This window comes from Hypomesus transpacificus, chromosome 23 (assembly GCF_021917145.1).
Source record: "Hypomesus transpacificus isolate Combined female chromosome 23, fHypTra1, whole genome shotgun sequence".
Lineage (NCBI taxonomy): Eukaryota > Metazoa > Chordata > Actinopteri > Osmeriformes > Osmeridae > Hypomesus > Hypomesus transpacificus.
This window is the reverse complement of record NC_061082.1, coordinates 5,904,144-5,929,236: the sequence shown is the minus strand read 5'-3', so window position 1 is coordinate 5,929,236 and position 25,093 is coordinate 5,904,144. Positions and strand designations below refer to the sequence as shown.

The window sequence follows — 25,093 nt, the reverse complement described above, 5'->3', positions numbered from 1 at the left end:
TCCATTAATCTATACAGTTTTTTTATTGAGAGATGGTTATAAATTAATCTTTTTTTTTTTCTTTTTCTACCAGATATTCTGTCCTTGTATGGAGGGTGACAGGTTTGAGTGAGGGTGTGAGAGAGAGGTACCTTTGAGTTGGAAGTCACGCGTAGATTTTAATTGAGGGACTTGAACACTTCCAGAAGTCGGCCATTAAGCACCAGGTGTGCGCTTTTGTAAACTTTTTTATTTTCTTTATTTATTGTTTGATTGAAGGATTCACCAGCCACTGTCACGTGAGGAATGCACACATCTTCCAATACATTAGTGGTTGAACCACACTCAACTTAAAAGTAACTTTCTCATCGTGCTCATCAAAATTTGAATAATTTCTTACTCAGAGGCAAGTAGAGAAAGCTACTTCTGCTTCCCCAAACATCTGGCTTGGCTGGAGGGAGACAAACCTATCCTGCCTGCCATACACTATTTTGAAGACTTGGTTACCAGGAAAAGGGAGCTGAAGTGATGTGTGTCCTTCGTGATGGTGTGCTGGTGAGAAGAGGAAACCAGATTTGTCATTGTTCCACTGTTTTCTGTCCACTCCTTCTGCACCTTCCATCAGTTCATGTGCCTTCATCACATACATATGTATGTCTGCTTCTGATTTTGACATGGATTTACATGGACATCTTTGAAATAAATTAAGATTGTTGATACAAACCATGCCCATAACGGTTGTCTCTTTCTTTTGATTTGTTTTTACTCAGTCACTGAAGTCACTGTTGGCGCTCGTAAAGAGATTCTTTTTTATTTATCATCACTTAGGGAGACATTAAAATCCTGATCCACAAGACAAGACAGAATTTTTGAAGTCCTCTTGACTGGTCTTGGCTGGGTTTCCCAGATTCGTTAAGAAGCTCCTAACGCTAAGAACGCTCTTAGAACGCTCCTAAGAATCTTCAAGCGTTAAGAGCTTCTTAACGAATCTGGGAAACCCGGCCCTTATTGTTTCTTTGAGACTTCTCAATGCTTCGAGCACCACCTGGTGGTATATGCGATGTACTGCGTGTTGTGAAACGGAACTACAAACCCAGAATGCATTTCGTTTACCCAGGGCTTCTAGCGAATCAAAGATGGTGTCTTGCATAAGATTTACGTGACATTCTGGACATTTCGTCTTTAATGTGTGATTAAGTCGAATTCTGCCTTTAATGAGAATTCGACATAATGCCTAAATACTACGAAGACAAAGAGGAGGACACTCGAGCCTGCTCCGGCATTAGAGAAGATTTCAGAGCATGCCTTCTTCAACACGACTGTGTGGTAAAGGTAGGACGCTTCCCTAAACGGCGTAAGACTGCTATAAAATGTAATGTTACTATATGTGCCATACGCCTGGATTCAAATTTCTAGTTGTCCAACTACTTGGCCATCTAAATGTACGGCCAAACGTTACATTCAAGCTAACCACAGGCGTAACTACCCGCAGGGGGGGAAGTTGCCCAGTGAATGTCTGAAGGAAGGTGCCTGCAAGGCGCTCCAAACCTCATTCTTCGAGTGCAAAAGGTCGATGGTAGGTTAACATTAGTTAACAGACCCCATTGTCTTTCGTAGTCGCATTATTTCCGGAGCACATTTCTTTGGGACTTACCACGATATCTTTGCTAGCATCCTTGTCCTTCAGACAAGTAACTTTGTATTCTATCCCTCTCCCAACAGCTGGATAACAGGTCTAGGTTCAGGGGACGAAAGGGCTACTGATCTGTTCTGGTGCTGAGTGACGGACTGGCTGTGGTCTGTGTAACAGGAAGAGGGCTGGATTTGGGAACATATAAGTTATCTATGATAACTTAACCGACAGTGTGCGGGTGAATACATACTACACTGATTGCAGTGACAGTGGTGTGTGGCCATCAAAAAGCGTTGTAATGGACTGGCTCAGATGTTGTATAACCTGAGTGGATTGGTTTTTAATGCTCCTACTTAACTGCTGCCACAGAGTATGTCCCGAAACTAGAAAACACTGAATTTCTAATGGGGATGTTGGATGAGTTATCTGTTCTTAAATGTAATAAATGTGTGATTAAACACTTGGACGTATTGTTACATTTTTACAAAGCTAAACATATCAAGCACAATGAGTAAAATGTTTATTTAATTAAATAGGGCATTATAGCCATCTCCATTCACATTGTGTACATTCAACATCAGTGATGCACATGCTTGCCTAGTCATACTAGCGCTTTAGGAACATTTTGCTTTCTAGCAGGGTAGTAGGAATTAGAACATGACATCTATGAAAGTCTTGTACAAAATCTTTGTATAAAATATATAATTTTGTACAAAGATTAAAGATCAAATTTTGTATACAAATCTGAAGACAGACTGACAAAAAAGTTTTCTAAAAAGGTTTTTAAAGAGCTAAAAAAAAAAAATCATTCTGAATGAGCATGGTCCCAAAAGTAAATGATTATCTCCAGTTAATATTTGAGGTGGCGAAGAAAGGAGGGAGATGAATGGGTACATGGTAGACGGAAGGGAGTCAGGTGGCTGAGCGGTTAGGGAATGTCTGCTAAATGACTAAATGTAAATTTAAGTACCCCCAGCCTTTACTTCAGAGCATCCATCATCATCTTCTTGAACTTCTCCAGGTCCACTTTCTTCATGATGAAGGCCTTGTGGGTCTTCTCCAGCAGACCCAGAGTGTCCAGGACCATCATCCCTCGCGTGTGAGTCCCCGCCAGCTCCACGCTCACCACCACCTGGTCGCACGCCGTCACAAAGGCATCGTCTACAGCCGCCGCCATCGCGTAGGAGTCACACGACACGAAGCCTGAGCCGTCCACCATCTCCTTCTGGGATCGCTCGCTCAGCGACTGGTCCATGCTATGGCGGAAGATCTGAGCCATGAAGCGGGCCTTCTTAGTGTCCTGGGCAAGCCAGGCGTCACAGAACTCCTACCAGACAGGACCGCAACAAGAATTACATCTATCAACCAACAAGCCTATTCATGTCTGTCACGGAATACAGCAAATAATTAAGTGTCTATGTGCACTTGTTAATGTGCAGTGACTTTAAAAGGTTAGATTTATTATGGGGCTCCATAATAAAGTGTTACCAGCTGACATACGACAGCGTGCTATCTCAGTTTAGTCCATGCCGAAAACTAACCTGTCGATATTTGTGTAGAGACTTTGTGGTCAGCTTTGGGGTAGCTATTTATCCCAGGGCATTAAAACCCTTCTAGGTGGTGTAGACCTGAGCATGTTTGGAGTTGGCGTCTGAGGCTCACCCACGGCAGCTTGCTGTAGCAGGTGAACTCCCAGCAGGCCAGGTAGGTTGGACACAGGAAGTCATTGAGGACGATGTAAGCTGCTTCCGGGTCGGCCACAAAGTTGAACTCTCCGCACACCGTTGTGTTTCCTCGAGCTGCGGGAAAACGGATGAGACGTGTAATTCCCTCCTGACACTTCACCTGTCAATTTTTCATCCGTAATCCTAATGGGTTTGCTAGGTGCTGTGTGTTTGTAATTTAGAAGACCCAACAAGGACCCCAGTGGAGAGTCTAGTAAGGGCTTAAGCTACAGGAGACAATAACCTTCACCCTCAACTCAAAAATAACATGCAGATCATAGCTAGGCCAAACCAGCCACTTCTGACCTGTTTAGCCAGCCAGACCTACACCAACCCAGATACACACCACCACCTAGTGGTGAATCCTACTACTGCACGATAAGGTCTCCCAGGGCACAGGTGTGGGTGAGCTCACAGTCGGTGTTGCCCCCCATGATGTAGAGGCCTTTCAGCTTGCTGGGAATGGAAGGGTCCAGCCTCACCGCCATGGCTAAGTTAGTGAGGGGTGCCGTGGCAACCAGAGAGATCTGAGGGAAAGATGGGCAGAGGAAGATAGGAGGACACACACTGTGTGTACATTCACTATCTGAGCCTAACGTCAAGTCATTTTTATTTATAAAGCACATTTAAAAACAGCCAATGCCGACCAAAGTGCTGTACAGAATCATCAAATAGGGCAAAACAACTATAAATAAGAACAACAGACAAACATCACAATTACAGTAAGCACGAGTGACCCTAAACTGACTCGAAAGCCAAAGAATAAAAATATGTTTTAAGACGAGACTTAAACGTCTCCGCCTCTCTCTCCGATCTCTCTCGGTCTTCCACTCACCTCTCCAGGGTTCTCGTTGATGATGCGTATCATGGCGGACACCGCCCCCTCCTTCTGGACCATCTCCAGCCCCGGGGCGTGGTGGTCTGGGGCGTCTCCCAGCCCGTCCTTGCCGTGGAAGTCTCCTCCGTGGACGTGGATCCCCAGGATGGACCTGGCCGCTCCTCGGAACACCGGGATCTACCATCCGGAACACGGACACACTAGATCAGGATCTACCATCCGGAACACGGACACACTAGATCAGGATCTACCATCCGGAACACGGACACACTAGTTCAGGATCTACCATCCGGAACACGGACACACTAGATCAGGATCTACCATCCGGAACACGGACACACTAGATCAGGATCTACCATCCGGAACACGGACACACTAGTTCAGGATCTACCATCCGGAACACGGACACACTAGATCAGGATCTACCATCCGGAACACGGACACACTAGATCAGGATCTACCATCCGGAACACGGACACACTAGATCAGGATCTACCATCCGGAACACGGACACACTAGATCAGGATCTACCATCCGGAACACGGACACACTAGATCAGGATCTACCATTCGGAACACGGACACACTAGATCAGGATCTACCATCCGGAACACGGACACACTAGATCAGGATCTACCATCCGGAACACGGACACACTAGTTCAGGATCTACCATCCGGAACACGGACACACTAGATCAGGATCTACCATCCGGAACACGGACACACTAGATCAGGATCTACCATCCGGAACACGGACACACTAGATCAGGATCTATCATCCGGAACACGGACACACTAGATCAGGATCTACCATCCGGAACACGGACACACTAGTTCAGGATCTACCATCCGGAACACGGACACACTAGATCAGGATCTACCATCCGGAACACGGACACACTAGATCAGGATCTACCATCCGGAACACGGACACACTAGTTCAGGATCTACCATCCGGAACACGGACACACTAGATCAGGATCTACCATCCGGAACACGGACACACTAGATCAGGATCTACCATCCGGAACACGGACACACTAGATCAGGATCTACCATCCGGAACACGGACACACTAGTTCAGGATCTACCATCCGGAACACGGACACACTAGATCAGGATCTACCATCCGGAACACGGATAGAGTGCTAACGTAACAACTTCACAACAAGGACAATTTGTCTCTTTCTCTCTGTTTATCTGCTTGCCTGTTTGTTTACATGTCTGACTACCTGCTAGGCCATCTGCCTGCAGCTCCAAACACACGCTCATTATTGGACTCCTAGTCTGTGTGTTGGTGTCGGTCAGACACAAAAACCTGCACACAGATCTAAAACGTGTTGTAGAACAAAACAGGACTAAATACAATGAAGCCGAATAAAACGGAATACAATGAAACACATTTGAATGCGATGGAATAGAATAGAATGTTCTGTGCCTCTAGTCTGTTGCAAGCCTGGAGAACCCTCAGCGTGTTCCGACACACATTCTCCACGCTGGTGTTGCCGTGGACACAGGTGATGCCCAGCAGCTGGACGTGGGGCTGGGCCAGGGCCAGCATGATGGCCTGGGCATCATCCACACCACTGTCCACATCCACCAGGAGCTTCTTCTGAGACATGTTGGACCCTGGGGGTCACACGCACACAGAGAGAGAGACAGTGCATGTGCATACACACAGGGAGGGATGGAGGGAGGGAGAGAACCAGAGAAACGTGCACACATGGGTGAGAGAGTTACAGTTCATGTTTACTTTCGATATGAACTTTTGTCTTACACAGGAGCTTACTGTTGATCTACTACGTACCAGTCTTATCACTTGACCTTTGCCTCCCTGTACGTGGGTTATGTATTTATTGTGTGGCTGCTAAGCAATGTAAAAGCTGTGGACCCGCTGGAAATTTACCATGAAATAAAAGCACTGTACTAAAGAACACCAATATCAACAACATTATTCATCTCTGTCCCAGTGCTGACTTGTTGACCTAGCCTTACAGGATAAGGTTTAAAACGGTTCTATTGTCATATAAAGCAGCATATTGACGGAAATTTGTATTGAAGTACGTAGGAATGTACAAATCAAAAACTAGACTCTGCTGCTTGCTTTGCTTAGATATTTTAGAAGAAAACCACCTTAGGCTACAGAAAACATTCATTTAATCAATGTAGCCTACATGCTTGTTCATAAATATTCCGAGTGATTACCTGTGGTTGAGAATAACAAGACCGGACTGTGGGAGCGTGGAGAATAGTGTGTCTGTCTGCTGATGAACCGTGTCCGGGATAAATGGCTATCACATGCTAGGGTGAACCTTCGGGCACCGTGGGACCGAGGGAGAAAGAAGGAGGAGTTTTTAGGAGATGAGTTCACTGAGACAATGAATGAATCTGCAGTTAATGACGGCTACACGGAACTTGGGGTAGTTCTGAATGTGATATGTGTATTTTTTATAAGCAAAAAGGCGGAAATGTGTCACACCACCACTACTAAATGTAGATCAATCTCAGGCTAGGAATGTTATGGCAGTAGGTCGACAACTGTTCGTGTGATCCGACTCATTGAGAATGCATGAACAACTCCAAATGAACTTGACTTTCATTAATTACATTTCAGTCAATTTGTGAACCTACGGGCACGATTCAGTAAAGCTGTTGACCCTACGCTCTTTCATTTCGGAATTACATTAGACTGACCTTATTATTGCTTACCTCCGTGTAGGTGTAGGTAGTTTAAAATAATACTTGGATGCATCTCCAATACATCGTGTGCATAGTTTTATGGTCGCAGCCATTTAAAACGTGTTACTCCGGTGACGTTATTGGCAGCTACAAAATAAGAAGCACAATGCCTCATCGGCAGATTCGCTATTACTCCTTAAAGGCTCATGGCTTGCTTCTTGTCATTTACTGTACATCTCTGCCACACAAGGGCAGGCAGTGTGAGAAAATCAGACAGACAGATGTAGAGGAGAGATAAATAGCACAAGATAAACATGTATTTTATTTAGATTTTAATAGCAGGGGTACAGGAGAGTAAAGAACAAGAGCACATTTTACAGCAAAGATCTTTTATCGCCAAAAACATCCGACGTGTTGTCCACCACACGATCAATGGATTAAACTATAACTGCATCAGCATTTGGCAACGTTTTCAGTGAATCAGCATAAATATTCTGTGTGAAATTATATTGTGAGATACTTTTTAACTCAAAGACCAGTGTTGATACTGACAAAATCATTGTAGCTAGACCTAACTGAGGTATAAAAGATGAATATCACTCCACAACAGCCTACATGTCAGTTCTACTATACATCTTCCATGTGCTGTAGAATCTAGATCTATGGAGGACGGCCAAAGGTCAACATGTTATCTGATCCCAGTACAGAGGTCACACAAAGACCTTTCTAACACATGTATTTGGCCATGCACAATACCTTCCCTTCTACAATACCGTAGCTTGTGAGGTGTCACGTGCTTGTGAGGTGTAACGTGCCAGCTTGCATTCAGAAAAAGAACATTCCCCCTTGCTTCAGGTTTTAACATCGTCTCAACACCTTGTTCTGAATCGTTCTTGTTGTCCGTGTTAACTTGGATTCAGATGACCAGAACCTATCCTGTAAGACCTTTGAAGAGCTGAGATCTATCAGGTCTACAGATCTATTCGTCTAGCACGTTGACACAGGTACATTTGATGTGTAACAAGAGGACAGGAGATTGTCCACGTTGATTTTGTTTGGCTGTAATCTACTGTAATGTTTCTTCTGCTGACCTTACAACATGGCATAGAAAATGCCTCTGTCTAAAGTCTAGATTTACATTTACATTTAGTCCTTTAGCAGACGCTCTTATCCAGAGACAGTAACCACACTACGTCAACAAAAATCATTCACATTAACGGGATGACCTACAGCAACATCCTCAGATTTGAAACATTTGATATTTCAAAGACGTCTGTGCTTGATTCGTCGTGAGACACAACAGAAAAAACAGGAATAACAGAAGAAAAACTGAAACTGTAAACTGACTAAGAGCTCTAAAACTAAAACAAGTGCTTCTCTATATAACAGTGACTCAGCTGGTTTAAGGCCCAATCTGATTCTGTTTTATGATGTATCGGTGCAGTGGCTCTGATTCACTTTAGTATAGTCATTTGGCAGAAGCAACAGGGATTTAGCGATTAAAATTCAGAAAGGTTTGTCGTCGAGAGCCCATGGGCCGGTCTGGCATGCCTTGGCGTCACGTTAAGAGGTCGTTTGGAGGTGGTCGTGAGTTTGCAGAAGATCTTAGATGCACGCTGAGCTACTGTGAAAGCTAGATAAAAAGCCATGTCTCTGTTGGTGCTTGGTGTGTTGTGGCATGGCCATCAAGACCAAGAATACTCTGTGGTTCAATAGTCAGGGAGCTACAGAGAGATAAACGACCTCTGGTATCACTGGAACATGACCTTATTAACAGTGACCACTAAACGAAGAGATGCGGGTCGATATTATATATATTTTTTTGTGTAGGGTTTCTTTATTCTTGTTCCTGTTCCTCCTCTGGGTTCTTCTGGAGACGGACAGATTGAGTGTCCAATCAGGTCTCTACTTTCCCATACGTGCCCTCTGGGGGGCGGTACTGCTTGGGGAAGGCCTTCAGTTGGAGGGAGTTAAAGGCATATTTACGACATCCCACATTCTTCATCGTGTTTTCTCTCCGGCAGCCCTCACTGGGAGGGGGGGGGGGGGGGGGGAGGAGAAGAGACAGGAAACAGTATTCAAGATAGATGGATATATTTATTTTCCCTGTGGGACATACCTTGTAAATACCTATATCTGCTCCCGATACCGAAACATTTTCATTCATTACTACGACAACTACTAAATCATAAACTAAATCATTCCCCGAATGGTGGTCTGAGTCAGATGACGGTGTGTATTTGTGTTCAGGCAGGAGACGGGGCAGCCCTACCTCCTCATGCAGTCGAGGGCCTGGGAGAAGACCTGTGGTGCCATGGCGTGCTCCTGCTGCAGCACCAGACACTGCTCCAGCGTCAGAGACATGGCCGTGCGGTCCTTAGCGCTCTTACAGCTGGTGAAGCGCATGCCGTTCAGACGCCGACACGCCTGGGAGGGAGGGGGGAGGAGAGGGGAGAGAGAGGAGACATGGAGGGGGTGGTCCTCAGTCACATTAATATTACATGTGTGTGAAGGCTGAGAGAGAGAGACAGGAAGAGAGAGAGAGAGAGAGAGAGAGAGAGAGAGAGAAAGAGAGAGAGAGAGTGAAATAGAGAGAGAGAGAGGGAAAGCGAGAGGGAAAAAGAGAGCAATAGAGGGGAAGATAAACAACAGCGAGCCTCCATACCTCGGCTGCCTGCCAGAGAATGTCGACGTTCTTGCTCTTCTTGGCGTTGATGTTGTGGCTCAGCATCTTCAGCAGCTCAGGAACACTGGTCTGGCTGCGGGAACGAGGGAGGCCTGGGGGGGGCGGGAGGATAAGGACGGAGGGAGGAGCGGGGATGAAAGAAGGAGAGATGGTCACCTAGCCACTCAGAAACTATGGGGGAGTGATCATTGAGATGGAAATTGTTCCCTGCACACACTCTAGAATAAATACCAACACAGATTTGATAATGTGCTTACAGTTGGTTCACAATGATAGCAGGGGATGACAGCAGTAGAATATACACAGCAGATGATAGCGGTAGATTCTAGTGTTAGCGTAGTGAAGTATGGTTGTGCTGACTCACTCTCCTCTGGCAGGACCTCCTTGAACTGGTCGTAGTAGGAGCTGAGACGAGCCATGCTCTCCGTGTTCACTGCCTCCTGCAGAGACGTGTCCCCAAACCTGAAACACACACACACACGTTACTGGAGGACCTGGGCACACACACACACACACACACACACACATCTCCTCTCTCGTCCCGTCCTCTCCCCTCCTCCTCTCTACTCACTTCTCAGCGAGCGTCTGTTGTTCGTTGATCCCCACGTTGAACAGAACAGGCTGCACGCGCAGCAGCATGCCATTCTGGATCTCCCGCGGCAACGCGTCAAACATTGCCCCCGGCAACGGAACCCTGACATTGAAGCCGTTCCGGTTCCCGGTGATGACGGGAAGCATGTCCGGGCTGAACCCGGAGGTTGCCTGGGTAACCTTAAAGGTGACGTTCCTCAGGTCCAGCACGCCCACACTCATGTCCTCCAGCATGGCCAGCTCCTCCCCTTTAAGAGGAATGTAGAGTCACATGGTTCATCTGATATACTGGAAACAAATACATGGATCCTGAAGGGGTTAAGACACACACACACGCAAGCACACAGACCCACATGCGTGACACACACAGAGACACACACAGGCACACACATGCATACAGAAACACACACAGACAGACAGACACACACACAGACACACAGTCAGACTGACCGTAGGTGCTGAGCAGGCCCTCGTACTGGACCAGCAGGCCGATGGTGTGCAGCTGTCTGAGGAAGCCGTCGTCACAGAGACAGTTCCTCAGCTTGATCACAAAGCCGCTGATCAGGGCTGTGAGCTGCACACAAACAAGAACCAACATCCATCATCATCAACATCCATCATCATCAACATCCATCATCATCAACATCCATCATCATCAATCATCCATCATCATCAACATCCATCATCATCAACATCCATCATCATCAACATCCATCATCATCAACATCCATCATCATCAACATCCATCATCATCAATCATCCATCATCATCAACATCCATCATCATCAACATCCATCATCATCAACATCCATCATCATCAACATCCATCATCATCAATCATCCATCATCATCAATCATCCATCATCATCAACATCCATCATCATCAACATCCATCATCATCAATCATCCATCATCATCAACATCCATCATCATCAACATCCATCATCATCAACATCCATCATCATCAACATCCATCATCATCAACATCCATCATCATCAACATCCATCATCATCAATCATCCATCATCATCAACATCCATCATCATCAACATCCATCATCATCAATCATCCATCATCATCAACATCCATCATCATCAACATCCACACCTCCTGTATGTTCATATGGGTTGTATATAATGCATCCATCCATACATCCCTCTAATATTTTGGGTAGTATGTAAACCATCCATCCCTCCATACACCATTAGGACATGTGTGTTGCTGAATCCCTCCCTCTCTCCAGCATCAGGGTGTGTGAGGTCTAATGTGAGGGTGGTGTGGTGGGACCCACAGTCTGGCAGAAGACCACGTCGCGGCGGTACTGCAGCGTGAGGCTGCTGGCGATGGTGGGGGCGTTGTCCTGCATCAGCAGGAACACCATGGACTTCTTGGCCTTGTCGCTCATCAGGGACACACACTCCGTCAGCGTGGTCAGCAGGGGGTAGAGAGCCTCGCTCCACTCGCCTGGGTGAGGCAGGGTGGACGTTACAGAAACACACACACACATACACAAATTGTATGTGCTTTACTGTGTATCATCTTACCCGGAGAGCGCTTTTCCCCCTCGGGACTGACATCTAGAGGAGAGAGAAGGTATTGCATGTTCAAAAGAACTGGAGGATGAAACTGTAGCTTCCTCCAGTGCTTATATAGGCGCTTCAAACCTACAGCAGTGTCCGTTAGGGCAGGGTGGGCATGCAAGGGTCTGGTGACAATGGGAGGATGATGACGATAGAGGAAGAGGACATGTTGACGGGGGCAGGAAGTTCTTCTGTTTACATCCGGGGTGTAGCCAGAACGCTACCTGGTTACTAAGGATACCTCATGAGACACATGTTACATTTCAACCAAGGCACGCTGTTATTGGTTTCCTGATCAATCAGTCCATCATTATCTGAACAATGAGCCAACCAACCTATCAAATCAATCAATCAATTTAACAAGCAAGGGGAGAATGGAAAGGGAGACTATGTAAATGAGTGAGTGACTGTATATGTGTCTGTTCAGGCATCTTTACCTGTGCGTGCATGCATGAGTGCGTGCATGCATGAGTGCGTGCATGCATGAGTGCGTGCATGCATGCGTGTGTCTGTGCGTGTGCGTGTGTGTACCTTTCTTAGTTCTGCCTTCCTGCTGGCCCTCAGCAGCCAGGAACACGTCCTCACAGCTGCTGTCGGTCTCCACCCTGTCCCTCTGCAGCAGACGCTCCACCCTCTGGATCACACACTCCAGACTCTTATCCACGTTCAGCCACACCTTCCCCTGGGGGGGGGGGGAGAGGGAGAGATAGATGGAGACAGAGAGAAAGAGAAGGAGATAGAGGGAGAGAGGGAAAGACAGACAGCCAGAGGAAGAGAGACAAATATTCAACAGTCATTAAAACAGCGACGCAGTTGATTTCCTTCTGCATGACTCCACTCCATGGTACTGGTACTGGTATCCTGTCTAGTTGGTCTGGCTTCAGAAGACCAGTAACGCAGCTGCTCTCACCCACTCCTCCTCGTGCCAGTCGGCCGGTAGAGAGGTCCGCTTGCCCCTGTCCCCCTCGGGGTGTCGCGAGGGCGAGGTGGAGAGGCGGGAGGGCGAGTGGCGCGAGGGCGAGCGGGACGGGGAGCGGGAGGAGGGCGAGAGGGAGGAGGAGGAGGGCGAGGGCGTGCCCTGGGGGGCGATGCCCTCGGGACGCGCGGCGGCCAGGGCCAAGATGGCCGACGAGAGGAGCTTGGAGTCACACACAGTCACCAGCTGGCGAGTCTGGAGGAAGAAGAGGAGAAGAAGATGCAGTAGGATGGAAACAGAGGTCGTTGGAGCATGTGGAAGCTACTATCTCCATCTTTCCCTCCCCATGCCCTCCCTCCCTCCCCCTGCCCTCTCTCCTCTCCCCATGCCCCTGCCCTCTCTCCTCTCCCCCCTGCCTCTGCCCTCCCTCCTCTCCCTCCCTCCTCTCCCTCCCCCTGCCCTCCTTCTTCTCCCTCCTCTTCCTCCCCCTGCCCTACCTTCTCAGTGAGAATGGCGAGGGTTCTCTCCAGGGCGTTGGCGGAGCGTTCCTTGGCCGCGCGGGACAATCGCTCAGCGTAGTAGCACACCTGGGTCTTCAGGGTGTTGATCTGACCAATCAGCTCCTTCGCCCTCACTACATCCTGAGGTAGGTACGCCACGGCTTTCGATCCCGAGCCAGAACTGCAGAGGTGTGTGTGTGTGTAGGTGAGAAAAAAAGGTTAACCATGGTCATGGACAATAGAGTAGATTGTCTCAACTACCAAGTGCGTACCAAGGAGCAGCACTGCAAGCAGAGGTAATGTAAACAACCTCACCTTTCCTCCTTATAAGCGCTGAGCAGGAGGACAAAACAAACAAACCACAGTCAAAATGCTGGAATCCTTTTCAACTACAGACCTCTGCACTCAGACAGCATGTAAGTCACGTACAGGTGCACCATGACAGAGTGTGGGGCTGGGGGCATGACAGAGTGTGGGGCTAGGGGCATGACAGAGTGTGGGGTTAGGGGCATGACAGAGTGTGGGGCTGGGGGCATGACAGAGTGTGAGGCTAGGGGCATGACAGAGTGTGAGGCTAGGGGCATGACAGAGTGGGGCTAGGGGCATGACAGAGTGGGGCTAGGGGCATGACAGAGTGTGGGGCTAGGGGCATGACAGAGTGTGGGGTTAGTCCTACGGGCTACGTGTACTCACTGTTTCCTGGCCTCCTCCAGCTTGTGCACCAGCCTGCGGAGGCCGCAGCCTTTGAAACCCTGATAGTGTGCGGCCGGGGCCCCGATGGTCACCACGTCATACGTGTGGTCTGACAGCAGGGGACGACATGGAGCCAACATCAACCACACCACCAATAACCTCATTAACCAATGATTAATCATTTTCTTTCAAATGTCCATCCGCCAAGATGTCCCACCACCAATCAATCAATGAATCAATAAATCCACCAATCGTTGTGTCAGTCATTAATCACCCTGTCCAGGTGTGGTACCTACCGTAACCAGACTCCCCCTGCACCCTCATCCTCTGAACGTGCAGGTTAGTGGGGATGAACTCCAGCTTCTTCTCTGCCTTCAGAGTGCTGGACTTGAAGGAAGGACCTGGAGAAGAGAGGAGGGAAGAGGGGAGGTGAGGAGAGGAGAGAAGAGGAGGAGAGAGGAGATAAGAAAAGAAACTGAATCTATATATGTTTCAGTTGTGTGTGTGTGTGTGTGTGTGTACTGACCCTTGTATTCGTGCAGGTCACTGATGGTCTCCTGGTAGGTGAGGATGATGGTCTGGTACTGAGTGATGATGTCTCTCCTCAAGTTCTCCCAGCATGGAGACAGCTCCCCTAGCTCCTCCAACTCACACACCCTACACACACACACACACACACACACACACACACACACACACACACACACACACACACACTCACACACACACACACACACACACACACTCACGGTCAGACATACTTCAAGGCGGGGTGACTTAGACACACACACACGCGCGTGTGTTCTCCTGGACGTGGGGATGTCCACACACCTGACAGCGTCCTCCTCCAGCAGCAGCTTGACAAACTGCCGGGGGATGTGGAGAGAGAGCACGCTCTCGGCCATCTGCTCCAGAACCCTCAGGTGGTTCCCGTCCGTGGTGGGGAACCTGTACATACGAGACATGGTGCCCCCGAACACTGCAACACAGACACACACATACAGAGAAATACACACACGCACACAAACATTCACTCATATATGTAGGAGATACGGAACATTGCCAATCCACATCAACACTTACTAATCAATAATGTGTCAAACAGATAGATCAGTCAAATAAATGAAAACACCAGCACAGCAGATGGATACTTCCAGTTCATCAGTCAGCTAGTTCATCAAACACTCATATCTACATATATTATATGTACTATAAGTGACTACAGCTGCTGTTACACACACACACACACACAGACTCACTCACCAGCCTTTAGCAGTGTGTCTTTGCAGAGAGAGGCAGACTTGGACCGGATGCCGATGGACTCAGTCAGACTCTCATCTACTGGGAGCACCATCTAAAACACACATACACACACACAGACACACACAGACACACACACAGACACACACAGACACACACACAGATGAGCATCAAACGCCTCCTAGCGACGGGTGTGAAAGAGCCAAGTTGGGGGTGAGTAACATCTAACTGCTGTTTGTGTGTGTGTGTGTAAATATATTCGAAGTGTGTGTGTACCCGGTGACCCATCTCGTTCCACTCACTCTCCCGTTGACGGTGTCGCCGCGCTGTAACCTAGCAACAGGAGCCCTCTGCTCCCGCCTCTCCTCGATCTGCCAGGCGATGATGGTGATGTTTCCCGTCCGCTCGCTCTCTGCCGACCTGGCGACCGCCGCACACGCTTATCAGAACAGCCGGCTCAACGCCAGCGTCACAGCAGTTCAGGACAACATCTCAACAACAAGTTGTGAACCCTTTCCCACGGCCGCTACACAGCCTGGGTGTGAGAACGTGTTACTGTGATGTTGTTTTATTGGTCTGGCCCACTGCTAGAGATTCACCTTCTTATGGTAATATTACAGTTTGCAGGAACCAGTTTAATGTGTGTGCGTGTGCATACCTGAGAGTCAGGTGCAGTCTGTGGTGCTTGTCCTGCAGGAGTTCTTTGACCGGAAACATAGCTGAACCTAGCATGTACATCTGACACATACGCATACCACACACCACCACATACACACCACACACACACACACACACACACACGCACTCACACACACAACAAAGACAGAGCAAGGGAAAGTGAGAAAGAGAAGGTAGGAAACATCACGTTTCATACATGAATGACCAAATGTAGCCATGCGTAGAAAGAGAGATAAGGAGGGATGCAGGGAGAGAGAGAAGAGACAGGGAGAGAAATAGAGACAAGGAGGCAGAAACAGGGAGGGAGAAGACAAGAGAGACAGGAAAGAGAGGAGGGAGTGGGGAGGGAGAGAGAGAGACAGGATAGAAAGAGATAGACAGGATAAAGACAGAGAAAAAGTGTTTTGTAGTTGCTGCTAACCGTTCCCTGGGCGCGGTCCTTAACATCGTAAACAGACAGCTTGACCTGGGTCTGCTGTGTGATCAGAGAATCCTGGAAGAAGGCAATGCTACTCAGGTAGATAGGGTTACTGGTGCCCTAGAGAGAGAGAGAGAGAGAGAGAGAGGGAGAGAGAGAGAGAGAGAGAGAGAGAGAGAGAGAGAGGGGAAAGAGAGAGATGAATAGGGAGAGAGAGAGAGAGAGAGAGAGAGAGAGAGAGAGAGAGAGAGAGAGAGAGAGAGAGAGAGAGAGAGAGAGAGAGAGAGAGAGAGAGAAAGAGAGAGAGAGAGTTGAGTTTGGCTACACAACATTAACAGCTTGACAGTCATGTTGTGGTCAGGTTGCGGTCATGTTGCGGTCATGTTGCGGTACCTCGATGATCTCGGTCTGGGCGTGCTTGGTCCAGAAGGCCTGAGGGGGCGTGGTGCAGCTGACCGCCACAAAGCTGGTGGGCTTCCGGTCCAAGGCGGGGGTGACCAGCTCACTGCAGGCTGGGGGGAGAGGGGAAGCAGAGGACGTTATGGATCCAGACTGACAGGTCAACACAGAGCTCCACTCTCACTGAGCTAGTTATGAGGAGACCGAAAGTACGTCGCCAATGACACTCACCCAGACTAAACTCCAACACAGGCTCATCTGGGTCCTGACTGTTGCCTAGGAGATGAAGGGGGTGGGGTGAGGAGGAAGAGGAGGAGGATGGGAGATACGAAGACCATGAACGAGGGAGGGAGGGGGAGGTGAGAGAAATGGTTTCAAGCAGAGTCTCCTGAGTCAGGGATCTCCATAGACATTACCACACACACGATCCGTAACCATGGTAAAGGTTGCCTGGTTACCTGAGAGGGCCAGCCCCATCATCTCCGCTGAGAGGTCGAAGGTGTTGGCTCGGTATACCGACCACGGGCGGTGCCGTGGGCTGCGCTCCTTCCCTGACATGCTGGCGGTCTGGGGGGTCAGGGGTCACAGAAGAGGGTCGGGGTCGTTAGAAGGAGGGGCTCAAGTGTACAGATCCTCTAGAGCTCCTGTCTAGATCCAGGGGGGTCCAGGGGTCCTTCCCAAATGTTGTGATCAGTCTTCTACTGGCTAATCTGGAGAGAGCGAGGGAGAGAGACAGAGAGAGAGAGAGAGAGGTTGAGAGAGAGAGAGAGAGATCAGCTTGTATGAAGGATCTGAACAGTTTCAAAGAAGATTCGCCTGTGTTTACCAGAGAGTTTCTGATGTGAGGCTGTGAGAGGAGGAAGAACGTGTTTCATAGTGCAGTGTCAGGGGAGGGGAGGAGCGCGTCTTTCCCCCGTCTTTAGAAAGTGCTCATCTAAGCAGTGAGATGGGGCTTAGATCGGGTAAAGGTGTGACTTTTCACACAGTTGTGGGGTGTGATGAGAGAGACAGAGACAGGGAGAGAGAGATAGAAAGATACAGGCAGAGAGGGAGAGCGAGAGAGCTATAGAGAGGAACAGGGGAAAGTGTAATCTTGTAACTAATAACGTAACTCTCTTTACACTTCACCTAGCAACAGAGTTGACTAGAAGACATTCAGGCGGATGTCAGTGTCTTTTCAGAGATCATGTTTTTCCACACGTAACGCACAGCTCTAACCACACAAACTGGTACTATTGCCTCTTTAAACACAGCTGTTCTAGTGTCCACTGGGTCTGTTCGCGTTGCATTTACATATAACAAACATGCAAATACGGGCTATATGTTTGTCTCTCTCACCTCAGTCATGTCTCCACACCTCAACTTCCAAGAGAAAAGGAACCCAGATTGATCCTGATTCATTCTGCCTTTTGTATCGTTCCCACAAGCAAGCTGGCGTATGAGTCATGCTCTCCCTGCGTCACTCCTTCAACACACACACGCACACACAGACACACACAAACACACATGCACGCATGCACACACACACTCATTCAATCCCAGACATAGTTTGCATGAATGCAAATCTGCACCATTCACAGAGGGAAAGAGCATGCGCACACATACACACACAATCTTTTTAGGCATGGCTGGCAGATTAGAAGAAGGCTAGTCTGTGAACCTGCCATGTCACACTGTGTCACGGAAACTGTGTAAAAACAGGAAACCATCTCTCTCTAGCTCTGCAGTCATGCCAGATCAACTGTCCATCCAACTCCTTCATTACTCTGCTCTCTCTCCTTGTCCTCTGCTCCCCCCCCCCTCATGCTGGTCCCCCCAGCTCTGTGTTGCCTTGATGGAATGAGACCAGGGGATAGTACCACACTGTCTGTTTGTCATGGTGTACTAGTACCACACTTGTCTGTTTGTCAGGTTGTACTAGCACCACACTCCATCTCCCCCCCCCCCCCCCCCCCCCCCCCCCTCCCCCCAGGCTGACAAGGGGCCCCTTTACTTGTTTACGGCCTGCAATGTTACTGCTATCACATTTTCTCTCTCCTTCGTAAGCTCCGTCGCACCCCCCACGCCATCTCTGCGCACGCTGCTCAATGGGATTGTAATTGTGACACGCGTCTACATCATGCTGACTTCAGGACTTCAGTAGACAGATGGAGATGGAGAAATGGAGAACCTGAAATTCAGTGTGGTAGATTAGCCCTGCTGTGAAAGAACAGGAATAGCTGACAGCTGTCCTAGCACCTACTAACACTACATCCTTACTAACACTACATCTCTACTAACACTACATCCTTACTAACACTACATCTCTACTAACACTACATCCTTAAAAACACTACATCTCCAACACTAAATGTCTACTAACACTACATCTCTACTAACACTACATCTCCAACACTACATCCTTACTAACACTACATCCTTACTAACACTACATCTCTACTAACAATACATCCTTACTAACACTACATCTCTACTAACACTACATCCTTACTAACACTACATCTCTAACACTACATCTCTACTAACAATATCTTCTTATTAACGCTACACATCTACTAACATTACATCCTTGCAGATTCACAGACAACACAACAACCTCCTGGATGGAGATTCAAACCTCTGGTCTTCAAGTACTGTCTTAATGATCCAGAACCTCCTTGCCAGAACCCTGGTCTCACAGTCTCTGTGTATTTCACAGGGGACATACTGATTCAATAAACGTATTAATTAAACATATCGTGGATGCTGTTTAAGGAATCAAAGCACGATTTTAGTATCAGTACAACCATCAAGAAATGTAACAGTACATTTTGGATCATAGTCTTCACACAACATCTACAGCACCATATGACAGGAGCACATCAGTATAAGGCCACCGTCCGCCTCAGCTACCCACTGGAAAGCCAAAAGAGTAGTGAGAGTCATCTGTGGCACAGCCAGACATGGTCTCTGACAACAGGCCTTGTCACACAAACAGGAAATGACCGCTAATCCTTTTACTCTATGTGCTTGAGTGTCAACCCACCAGAAATGTGAAAAGAACCCACCACATTGACGTCAGGGAAAATAAAAGAACAAATTAAGTTTAAAAAGCATAATGTGTTTCTAAAATAGGAAAAGGTGGGGGAAGAGAGGAGGGTTCAGGGCATATGATTAAAGTGAGAAAAGAAAAGAAGGATGAAAAAAAGCCCAGACTAACAGATCTTCAGATTACCCTCCAGACTAACAGATCTTCAGATTACCCTCCAGACTAACAGATCGAGAGATTACCCTCCAGACTAACAGATCGAGAGATTACCCTCCAGACTAACAGATCGAGAGATTACCCTCCAGACTAACAGATCGAGAGATTACCCTCCAGAGTAACGTCTCTGTTTCCTGTTAAGTCTGTCACTTCCTCCTGCGCACATGCACAGACATCCACACACACGCGAATGCTCTCACACACACATCCGTTTGCCTGTGGTATACAGGTTCATCTTGAGTTCCAGACCCCATGCTCCAAACACACATGCATTATTTACTGGTAGAACGGATCTGGAGATAAGAGACTGCACCTGCTCCTGTGTGTGTGTGTGTGTGTGTGCGGGCACATGAGTGCATGTAAATGTTTGTGTTGACAAATAGCCTTCTGTGTGTGTGTGTGTGTATCTGTGCATCCATGGGTAAGGACATCTCTACATGAAGGTCTATTTTTACACGTGCGTCTGTGCGTGCTGACGTCACTACATACACCCTTGCAAATGTGTGCTTAGATTCATACATGCGCCATGATGCTACGCGTAAACACTCGAGGCGTTCAACACAGAGATACAGACAGACACACACACATACACACACACAAATGGTTATTGCCAGTTTAATCTGTTATTCTGGCAGCCGTGTATAAAACCAAACAGTAGGCAATTGGTGTAGGCTGGTAATTCATGTCAGCATCATTAGGCTGCCTGTGTGTGTGTGTGTGTGTGTGTCTGTGTGCTTGTGTGTGTGTGTGTGTGTGTGTGTGTGTGTGTGTGTGTGTGTGTGAGAGAGTAGTAATGGTAGTCAGTGAGAACAGGCTTTAACAGGCTGTAATCCACAGTGCCTGGAGCTAGAAGGCAAGAGGGAGGCTATGCATGGGGGGGGGGCTTTGTGGGGGGGCGGGGGGCTCTGTGGGGCGTGGGGCTCTGTGGGGGGGGGGGCTCTGTGGGAAGCCCCCTGTAGATCAGAGAGGAAGCAGCAGGAAGCAAGGCGACATCTTTAAAACATCGTTGTAGCATCTATCAGTTATGCTCATATGACAGGGCCCCTGTGGGAGAGAGGAGAGGAGGAGAGGGGAGGAAAAGAGAGGAGAGGAGAGGGAGGGGAGGAGGAGAAGAGGAAAGGAGGAGGGGAGAAGAGGAGAGGGGGAGGAGGGGAGGAGAAGAAAAGAGAGGAGAGGGGAGGAGAGGGGAAGAGAGGAGAGGAGAGGGGAGGAGGAGAGGAAAGGGGATGGGAGGAGATTAGAGGAGAGGAGAGGAGAGGGGAAAAGAGGGGAGGAGAGGGAGGGGAGGAGAGGAGGAGAGGAGGAGAGGGGAGGAGAGGGGAGGAGGGGGAGGGGAGAAGGAGAGGAGGAGAGGAGGAGAGGAGGAGAGGGGAGGGGAGGAGAAGAGAGGAGACCCAAAAGGAGGTGGAGGAAAAGAAGAGAGCGAGGAGAACAAGGGGTCCTGTTGTAGTCTAACAAGGGTGCAGTGAGTGCACCAGTGGAGGCAGAGAGAGCGAGAGAGATGCAGACTGGGCCCCATGTCTGGGTGCTACAGTACTGTAGGGGAGACTGTCTGGACTGGAGAGTGACCCAGATAAGGGCTCTGCATGGTAAACCAAGGCCCCTGTGGACTCTGTCAACTCCTTCTGCACTGCAGTGCTTCTCTCTCTCTCTCCAGCCTCCTTCTCCTTCATCCTCCTCTCCTCCTCCTCCTCTTCTCTCCATGTCCACTCTGATTGGTTCTCCTCCTCTCCTATACCCCCCATCTTCCCATCTCTAATGTCTCTAGCCCTTCTCTCCTTTTGCCCTCTCTCCCATACTGTCTTTCCTCTGATGTTGCCTCCCTCGTTTCTCACCTCTATCCTCCTGTGACCCCCCCGATCTTCTCCATTTCCATCGATTGACTGTGTGTGTGTGTGTGTGGGCTGGCAGAGAGCTTGGCTTGAGTCATCTTTTCTCTCCTTTCTCACAGCTACACACTGTTTATCTCTGTCTCTTTTGATCTACCATCATGTGTCTGACTGTCTATCTGTGTCATTATCTGTCCATGTCTCTTCCATGGATATGGCATATTGAAGGGTACACAGTGAGACTGTATCCACTGACCATGGACTGCAAAGCCCACGCGTCATTATGGAGGTGACTGGTGTCTCACCTCCAGCTCTGTATTATATCTAATCATGGTATAGCTGCTCCCATGGGAGTGACAGCACATAGACATGTACTTGGTAGGGAGTCAGATGGCTGAGCGGTGAAGGAGTCGGGCTAGTAATCAGAAGGTTGCCGGATCGATTCCCCGCCGCGCCACATGATGTTGTGTCCTTGGGCAAGGCACTTCACCCTACTTGCCTCGGGGGGAATGTCCCTGTACTTACTGTAAGTCGCTCTGGATAAGAGCGTCTGCCAAATGACTAATGTAATGTAAATGACTGATGCAACAAAGTCACTATGGACTTTGGAGAAGATGCCGCAAGCAAGCACAGCTATTCATTCAGTGGCAAAAAGGACAAAGTACAATGCAGACACACACACCACACACAACTTCAATCAGAACACTGACAAAAAGGAAGGAGAAATGAACAAAGGTGCACTTGTCACCCTGACAACAAGGAAACAATTGTCTAAGCCCAAGAAGTTGACGTTTGCCTATAAAGGAATATGTGATGGACAAACACACTTTCACAAACACCTTTGCTACTTTGTAAGACACACACATGAGGAAGCTTTTGATCCTATTTGGAAGGAGGTTACTTGGTAGACCCTGACTCTTGGCTGGCCTCAATGCTAATACAAGGCCCCGAGGGGGGGGCACGTGGATGGGAGAGGAGTGAGAGTCCTTGGTCTGTTGTGGCAAATGGAATCAAAGGAATCAAATTGTAAAAGATTGTACTTCAACGGATTTAGTCTAATCCCCCGTGGGTCTCGTAAACGCACTGAAAAACACAATCTACAGCCACCATATAGAGAAATATATTGACAATCGCTAATAGAGAATGTTAGGTCTCAATCCTAGTCAACGTGACTTTTTATAGTGTATGTAAACAATGACACAACGTATCATCCCGAGCAGTGTGGTCTCGAGGCCCGAAAAGAAGCTACTTGGAGGAAACGGCTTCTGGGCGTCAGCAAAACGCCTGCAGTCTTGGTTTACGACAAGCGCTCGTGAATCAGAAGGAGAATGAATTAAAAACCATGTTCAATGTGCTACTGTCATTGAGTTTATATTTACCGTTGGATATTACTGACGCGCCTTATCAGTGTGACTGAACGTGCCTTTTTCTCTGTGCTCCGACAATAACAAAGATTGCGTCACATAATCTGCTGTCCTGCTGATGCTCAATTGCTGGCTGTTGTATGTGCAGCCGCTTTTGCCCGCATCCCATTGTCACAAAGACCTTCAGTATATAAATATAAACGGAATCTATGTTGGAATATAAGGGGTATTTTGTATTATTTTGAACACAGAGTTTTAAGGTCTAGCCTGTATCTTAGCCCAGTGATACTTGTAGGCTACTTGTGAGAAGCATTGAGCTGGTGTAGCCTACGACAGAAGCATCCTCCTGCTGCTGAACAAAAACATGTATACGCAGCTTCACTATCTGATAAATTATTTACGGATTAAAACAATGTCACACTTACATTACGAGTGTTTCAAGATTCCATTTTCCTCGTCAAAATGCTGTGTGCGGCTCTTTTCATTAGGATGCGCATCTCGACCAGGTCTTCGACTCGTCTGTGTCTGCAGTGATGAGAATGACTCGCCCTACCCCGCTCTTCACCACACTCGGAGTGACATATGCTGACGTAACATCTCTTTGACAAGGCCTGCCCCTTTTCTATCCATGGAACGCGCTCTCTCTGGTCTGCAGCCAGGTCTGTCACGCGCCGATTAATTGATGAATGACGTGACGGATCAATTATCACTGCCTGGCCCTTATTAACAGCTGGACATGGAAACAAGAGGTCACATATTTTGATCGCTATCGTCAAAATACATGACTGCCCAGTTACATTGATAGATCGATTAAACGCCACACCGGTCCTGTGAACAGCAAGCTTTCCGCTGTTGTAACTGGTAGTATTCGTGCTTAAAATGTGAAAGGTGGAATGTTTGATCCCAACTGCCAGCAACTGCGGTCAAGAGTAGCCTAACATTGTGCGCAAATCATCAAATGCTTCTTACTGTATATTGATGGGACTATGATTAACCACAGTAGGTTTCAGGCATCTGGCACTTGTCTGGTAAAAGTTATCAGGGGGTTCATTTCGTGGCAAGGCCCAACACAGCCCTGCCCTGAAATAAACCCCCCATGTACTTATATATATCTGTATGTATATATCTGTTATGTATATCAGAGATGTGGAAGGTGGGGTTTTCGATCCCAGGTGCCGGCGAATGTCAGCAAGAATAACATTTTTGGGTCTCTCTTGCAACAAGAGGTCACATTTTGATAGGTGTCATCGGGTAGAACTATTTTTTCAAACGGTTGAATTTTTTTTTTCTAACGCGGTTGAAAAAAATGTTTCAAACGGTTGAAATAAATATTTCTAACGGTTGAAAATTTATTTTTAAAAGAAAGTTTTAAGAAAGTTTTAAGAGACAGTTTCAAAAGGTTAAAAAATGTTTTCGAAAAAGGTTTTGAAACTTTTCCTTATAAACTTTTTCACATTTGGACCTGATAGCTGTCGTCAGAAAATGTGACCTCCCTGATACATGGCTGCAAATGTCTGACACATCTACCAAACCATCTCAGGTGATTTATCCGTCCTTGCCATGAATAACCTGAAGAAGATCCCCCTAAGATCTGGACCTGGAAACAAGAGGTCACATATTGATTGCTGTCGTCAGGTTGAAATAATATTTTCGAAAGGTTGAAAATGTCTGAAACACCATCTCAGGTGACTGATCTGTCCTTGCCATGTAGAATGTATAAAGGCGCATAGTTTTTGTGACAAATAGAAGTTTGCACACAACATTCATGCTCGTTTTTCTTACCACACATTGTAACGGAGACTACCGCCCCCATGTGGCAGCAACGGAAACGTGCACGATGCCAAATAACAAGGAAATCACAGAGAAATCAATTACAGAAGTAGTCTCCCCTTAGAAGTCCCTTCATTTAAAATCTGATTAGTGATACACAAATGAAGCACATACGGCGATTTATTTTAACAATTAGTGTTTTAAACATGACTATATCTGCAATTAATACAGTTCTCTACGGTTTCATGATTTTAAGTATGATAGCCTATGTTAACCGTAGCCAGTAGGTTGGTTGCCGAAAGCAAGATAATT

General features: G+C 47.7%; 3 protein-coding genes across 11 annotated transcripts; 1 reads left to right on the top strand and 2 right to left on the bottom strand.

Moving 5' to 3' along the window:
* Positions 1-1,096: 1,096 nt before the first annotated feature.
* On the top strand, positions 1,097-2,781 carry LOC124484982 (cytochrome c oxidase assembly factor 5). 2 transcript variants are annotated; one of them, XR_006958027.1, is made up of 4 exons: positions 1,097-1,311; positions 1,472-1,555; positions 1,702-1,850; positions 2,634-2,781. XR_006958027.1 is itself a non-coding variant. In XM_047046157.1 (3 exons), exons 1-3 carry the CDS (start codon positions 1,210-1,212, stop codon positions 1,741-1,743), a joined length of 228 nt encoding a protein of 75 aa, XP_046902113.1. In that variant the 5' UTR covers positions 1,097-1,209; the 3' UTR covers positions 1,744-2,075. The 2 variants fall into 2 exon arrangements, 1 of the variants encoding a protein (XP_046902113.1); XM_047046157.1 differs by lacking the exon at positions 2,634-2,781 and having other exon boundaries at positions 1,702-2,075.
* On the bottom strand, positions 2,120-6,997 carry si:dkey-4e7.3 (uncharacterized protein LOC402865 homolog). 2 transcript variants are annotated; one of them, XM_047046148.1, is made up of 7 exons: positions 6,884-6,997; positions 6,380-6,486; positions 5,613-5,803; positions 4,172-4,351; positions 3,752-3,863; positions 3,275-3,411; positions 2,120-2,939 (listed from the first exon to the last, which is right to left on the bottom strand). In XM_047046148.1, the coding sequence occupies exons 1-7, from the start codon at positions 6,964-6,966 to the stop codon at positions 2,592-2,594; spliced, it is 1,158 nt and encodes a 385-aa protein (XP_046902104.1). In that variant the 5' UTR covers positions 6,967-6,997; the 3' UTR covers positions 2,120-2,591. The 2 variants fall into 2 exon arrangements, with proteins under 2 accessions (XP_046902104.1, XP_046902105.1); XM_047046149.1 differs by having other exon boundaries at positions 6,869-6,976.
* Positions 6,998-7,155: 158 nt separating this feature from the next.
* On the bottom strand, positions 7,156-24,835 carry inpp4aa (inositol polyphosphate-4-phosphatase type I Aa). Of its 7 annotated transcripts, none has more exons than XM_047046135.1 (25): positions 23,437-24,835; positions 17,033-17,284; positions 16,806-16,850; positions 16,569-16,687; positions 16,179-16,295; positions 15,738-15,817; positions 15,382-15,499; positions 15,083-15,173; positions 14,651-14,798; positions 14,346-14,476; positions 14,116-14,220; positions 13,820-13,928; positions 13,442-13,459; positions 13,124-13,307; positions 12,621-12,881; positions 12,242-12,392; positions 11,799-11,951; positions 11,675-11,707; positions 11,422-11,594; positions 10,581-10,704; positions 10,111-10,378; positions 9,904-10,001; positions 9,519-9,631; positions 9,126-9,280; positions 7,156-8,883 (listed from the first exon to the last, which is right to left on the bottom strand). In XM_047046135.1, exons 2-25 carry the CDS (start codon positions 17,130-17,132, stop codon positions 8,751-8,753), a joined length of 3,027 nt encoding a protein of 1,008 aa, XP_046902091.1. In that variant the 5' UTR covers positions 17,133-17,284; positions 23,437-24,835; the 3' UTR covers positions 7,156-8,750. The 7 variants fall into 7 exon arrangements, with proteins under 7 accessions (XP_046902091.1, XP_046902093.1, XP_046902092.1 ...); XM_047046137.1 differs by having other exon boundaries at positions 17,033-17,141; XM_047046136.1 differs by lacking the exon at positions 23,437-24,835 and adding an exon at positions 17,913-18,491.
* Between the last annotated feature and the right edge of the window lie 258 nt (positions 24,836-25,093).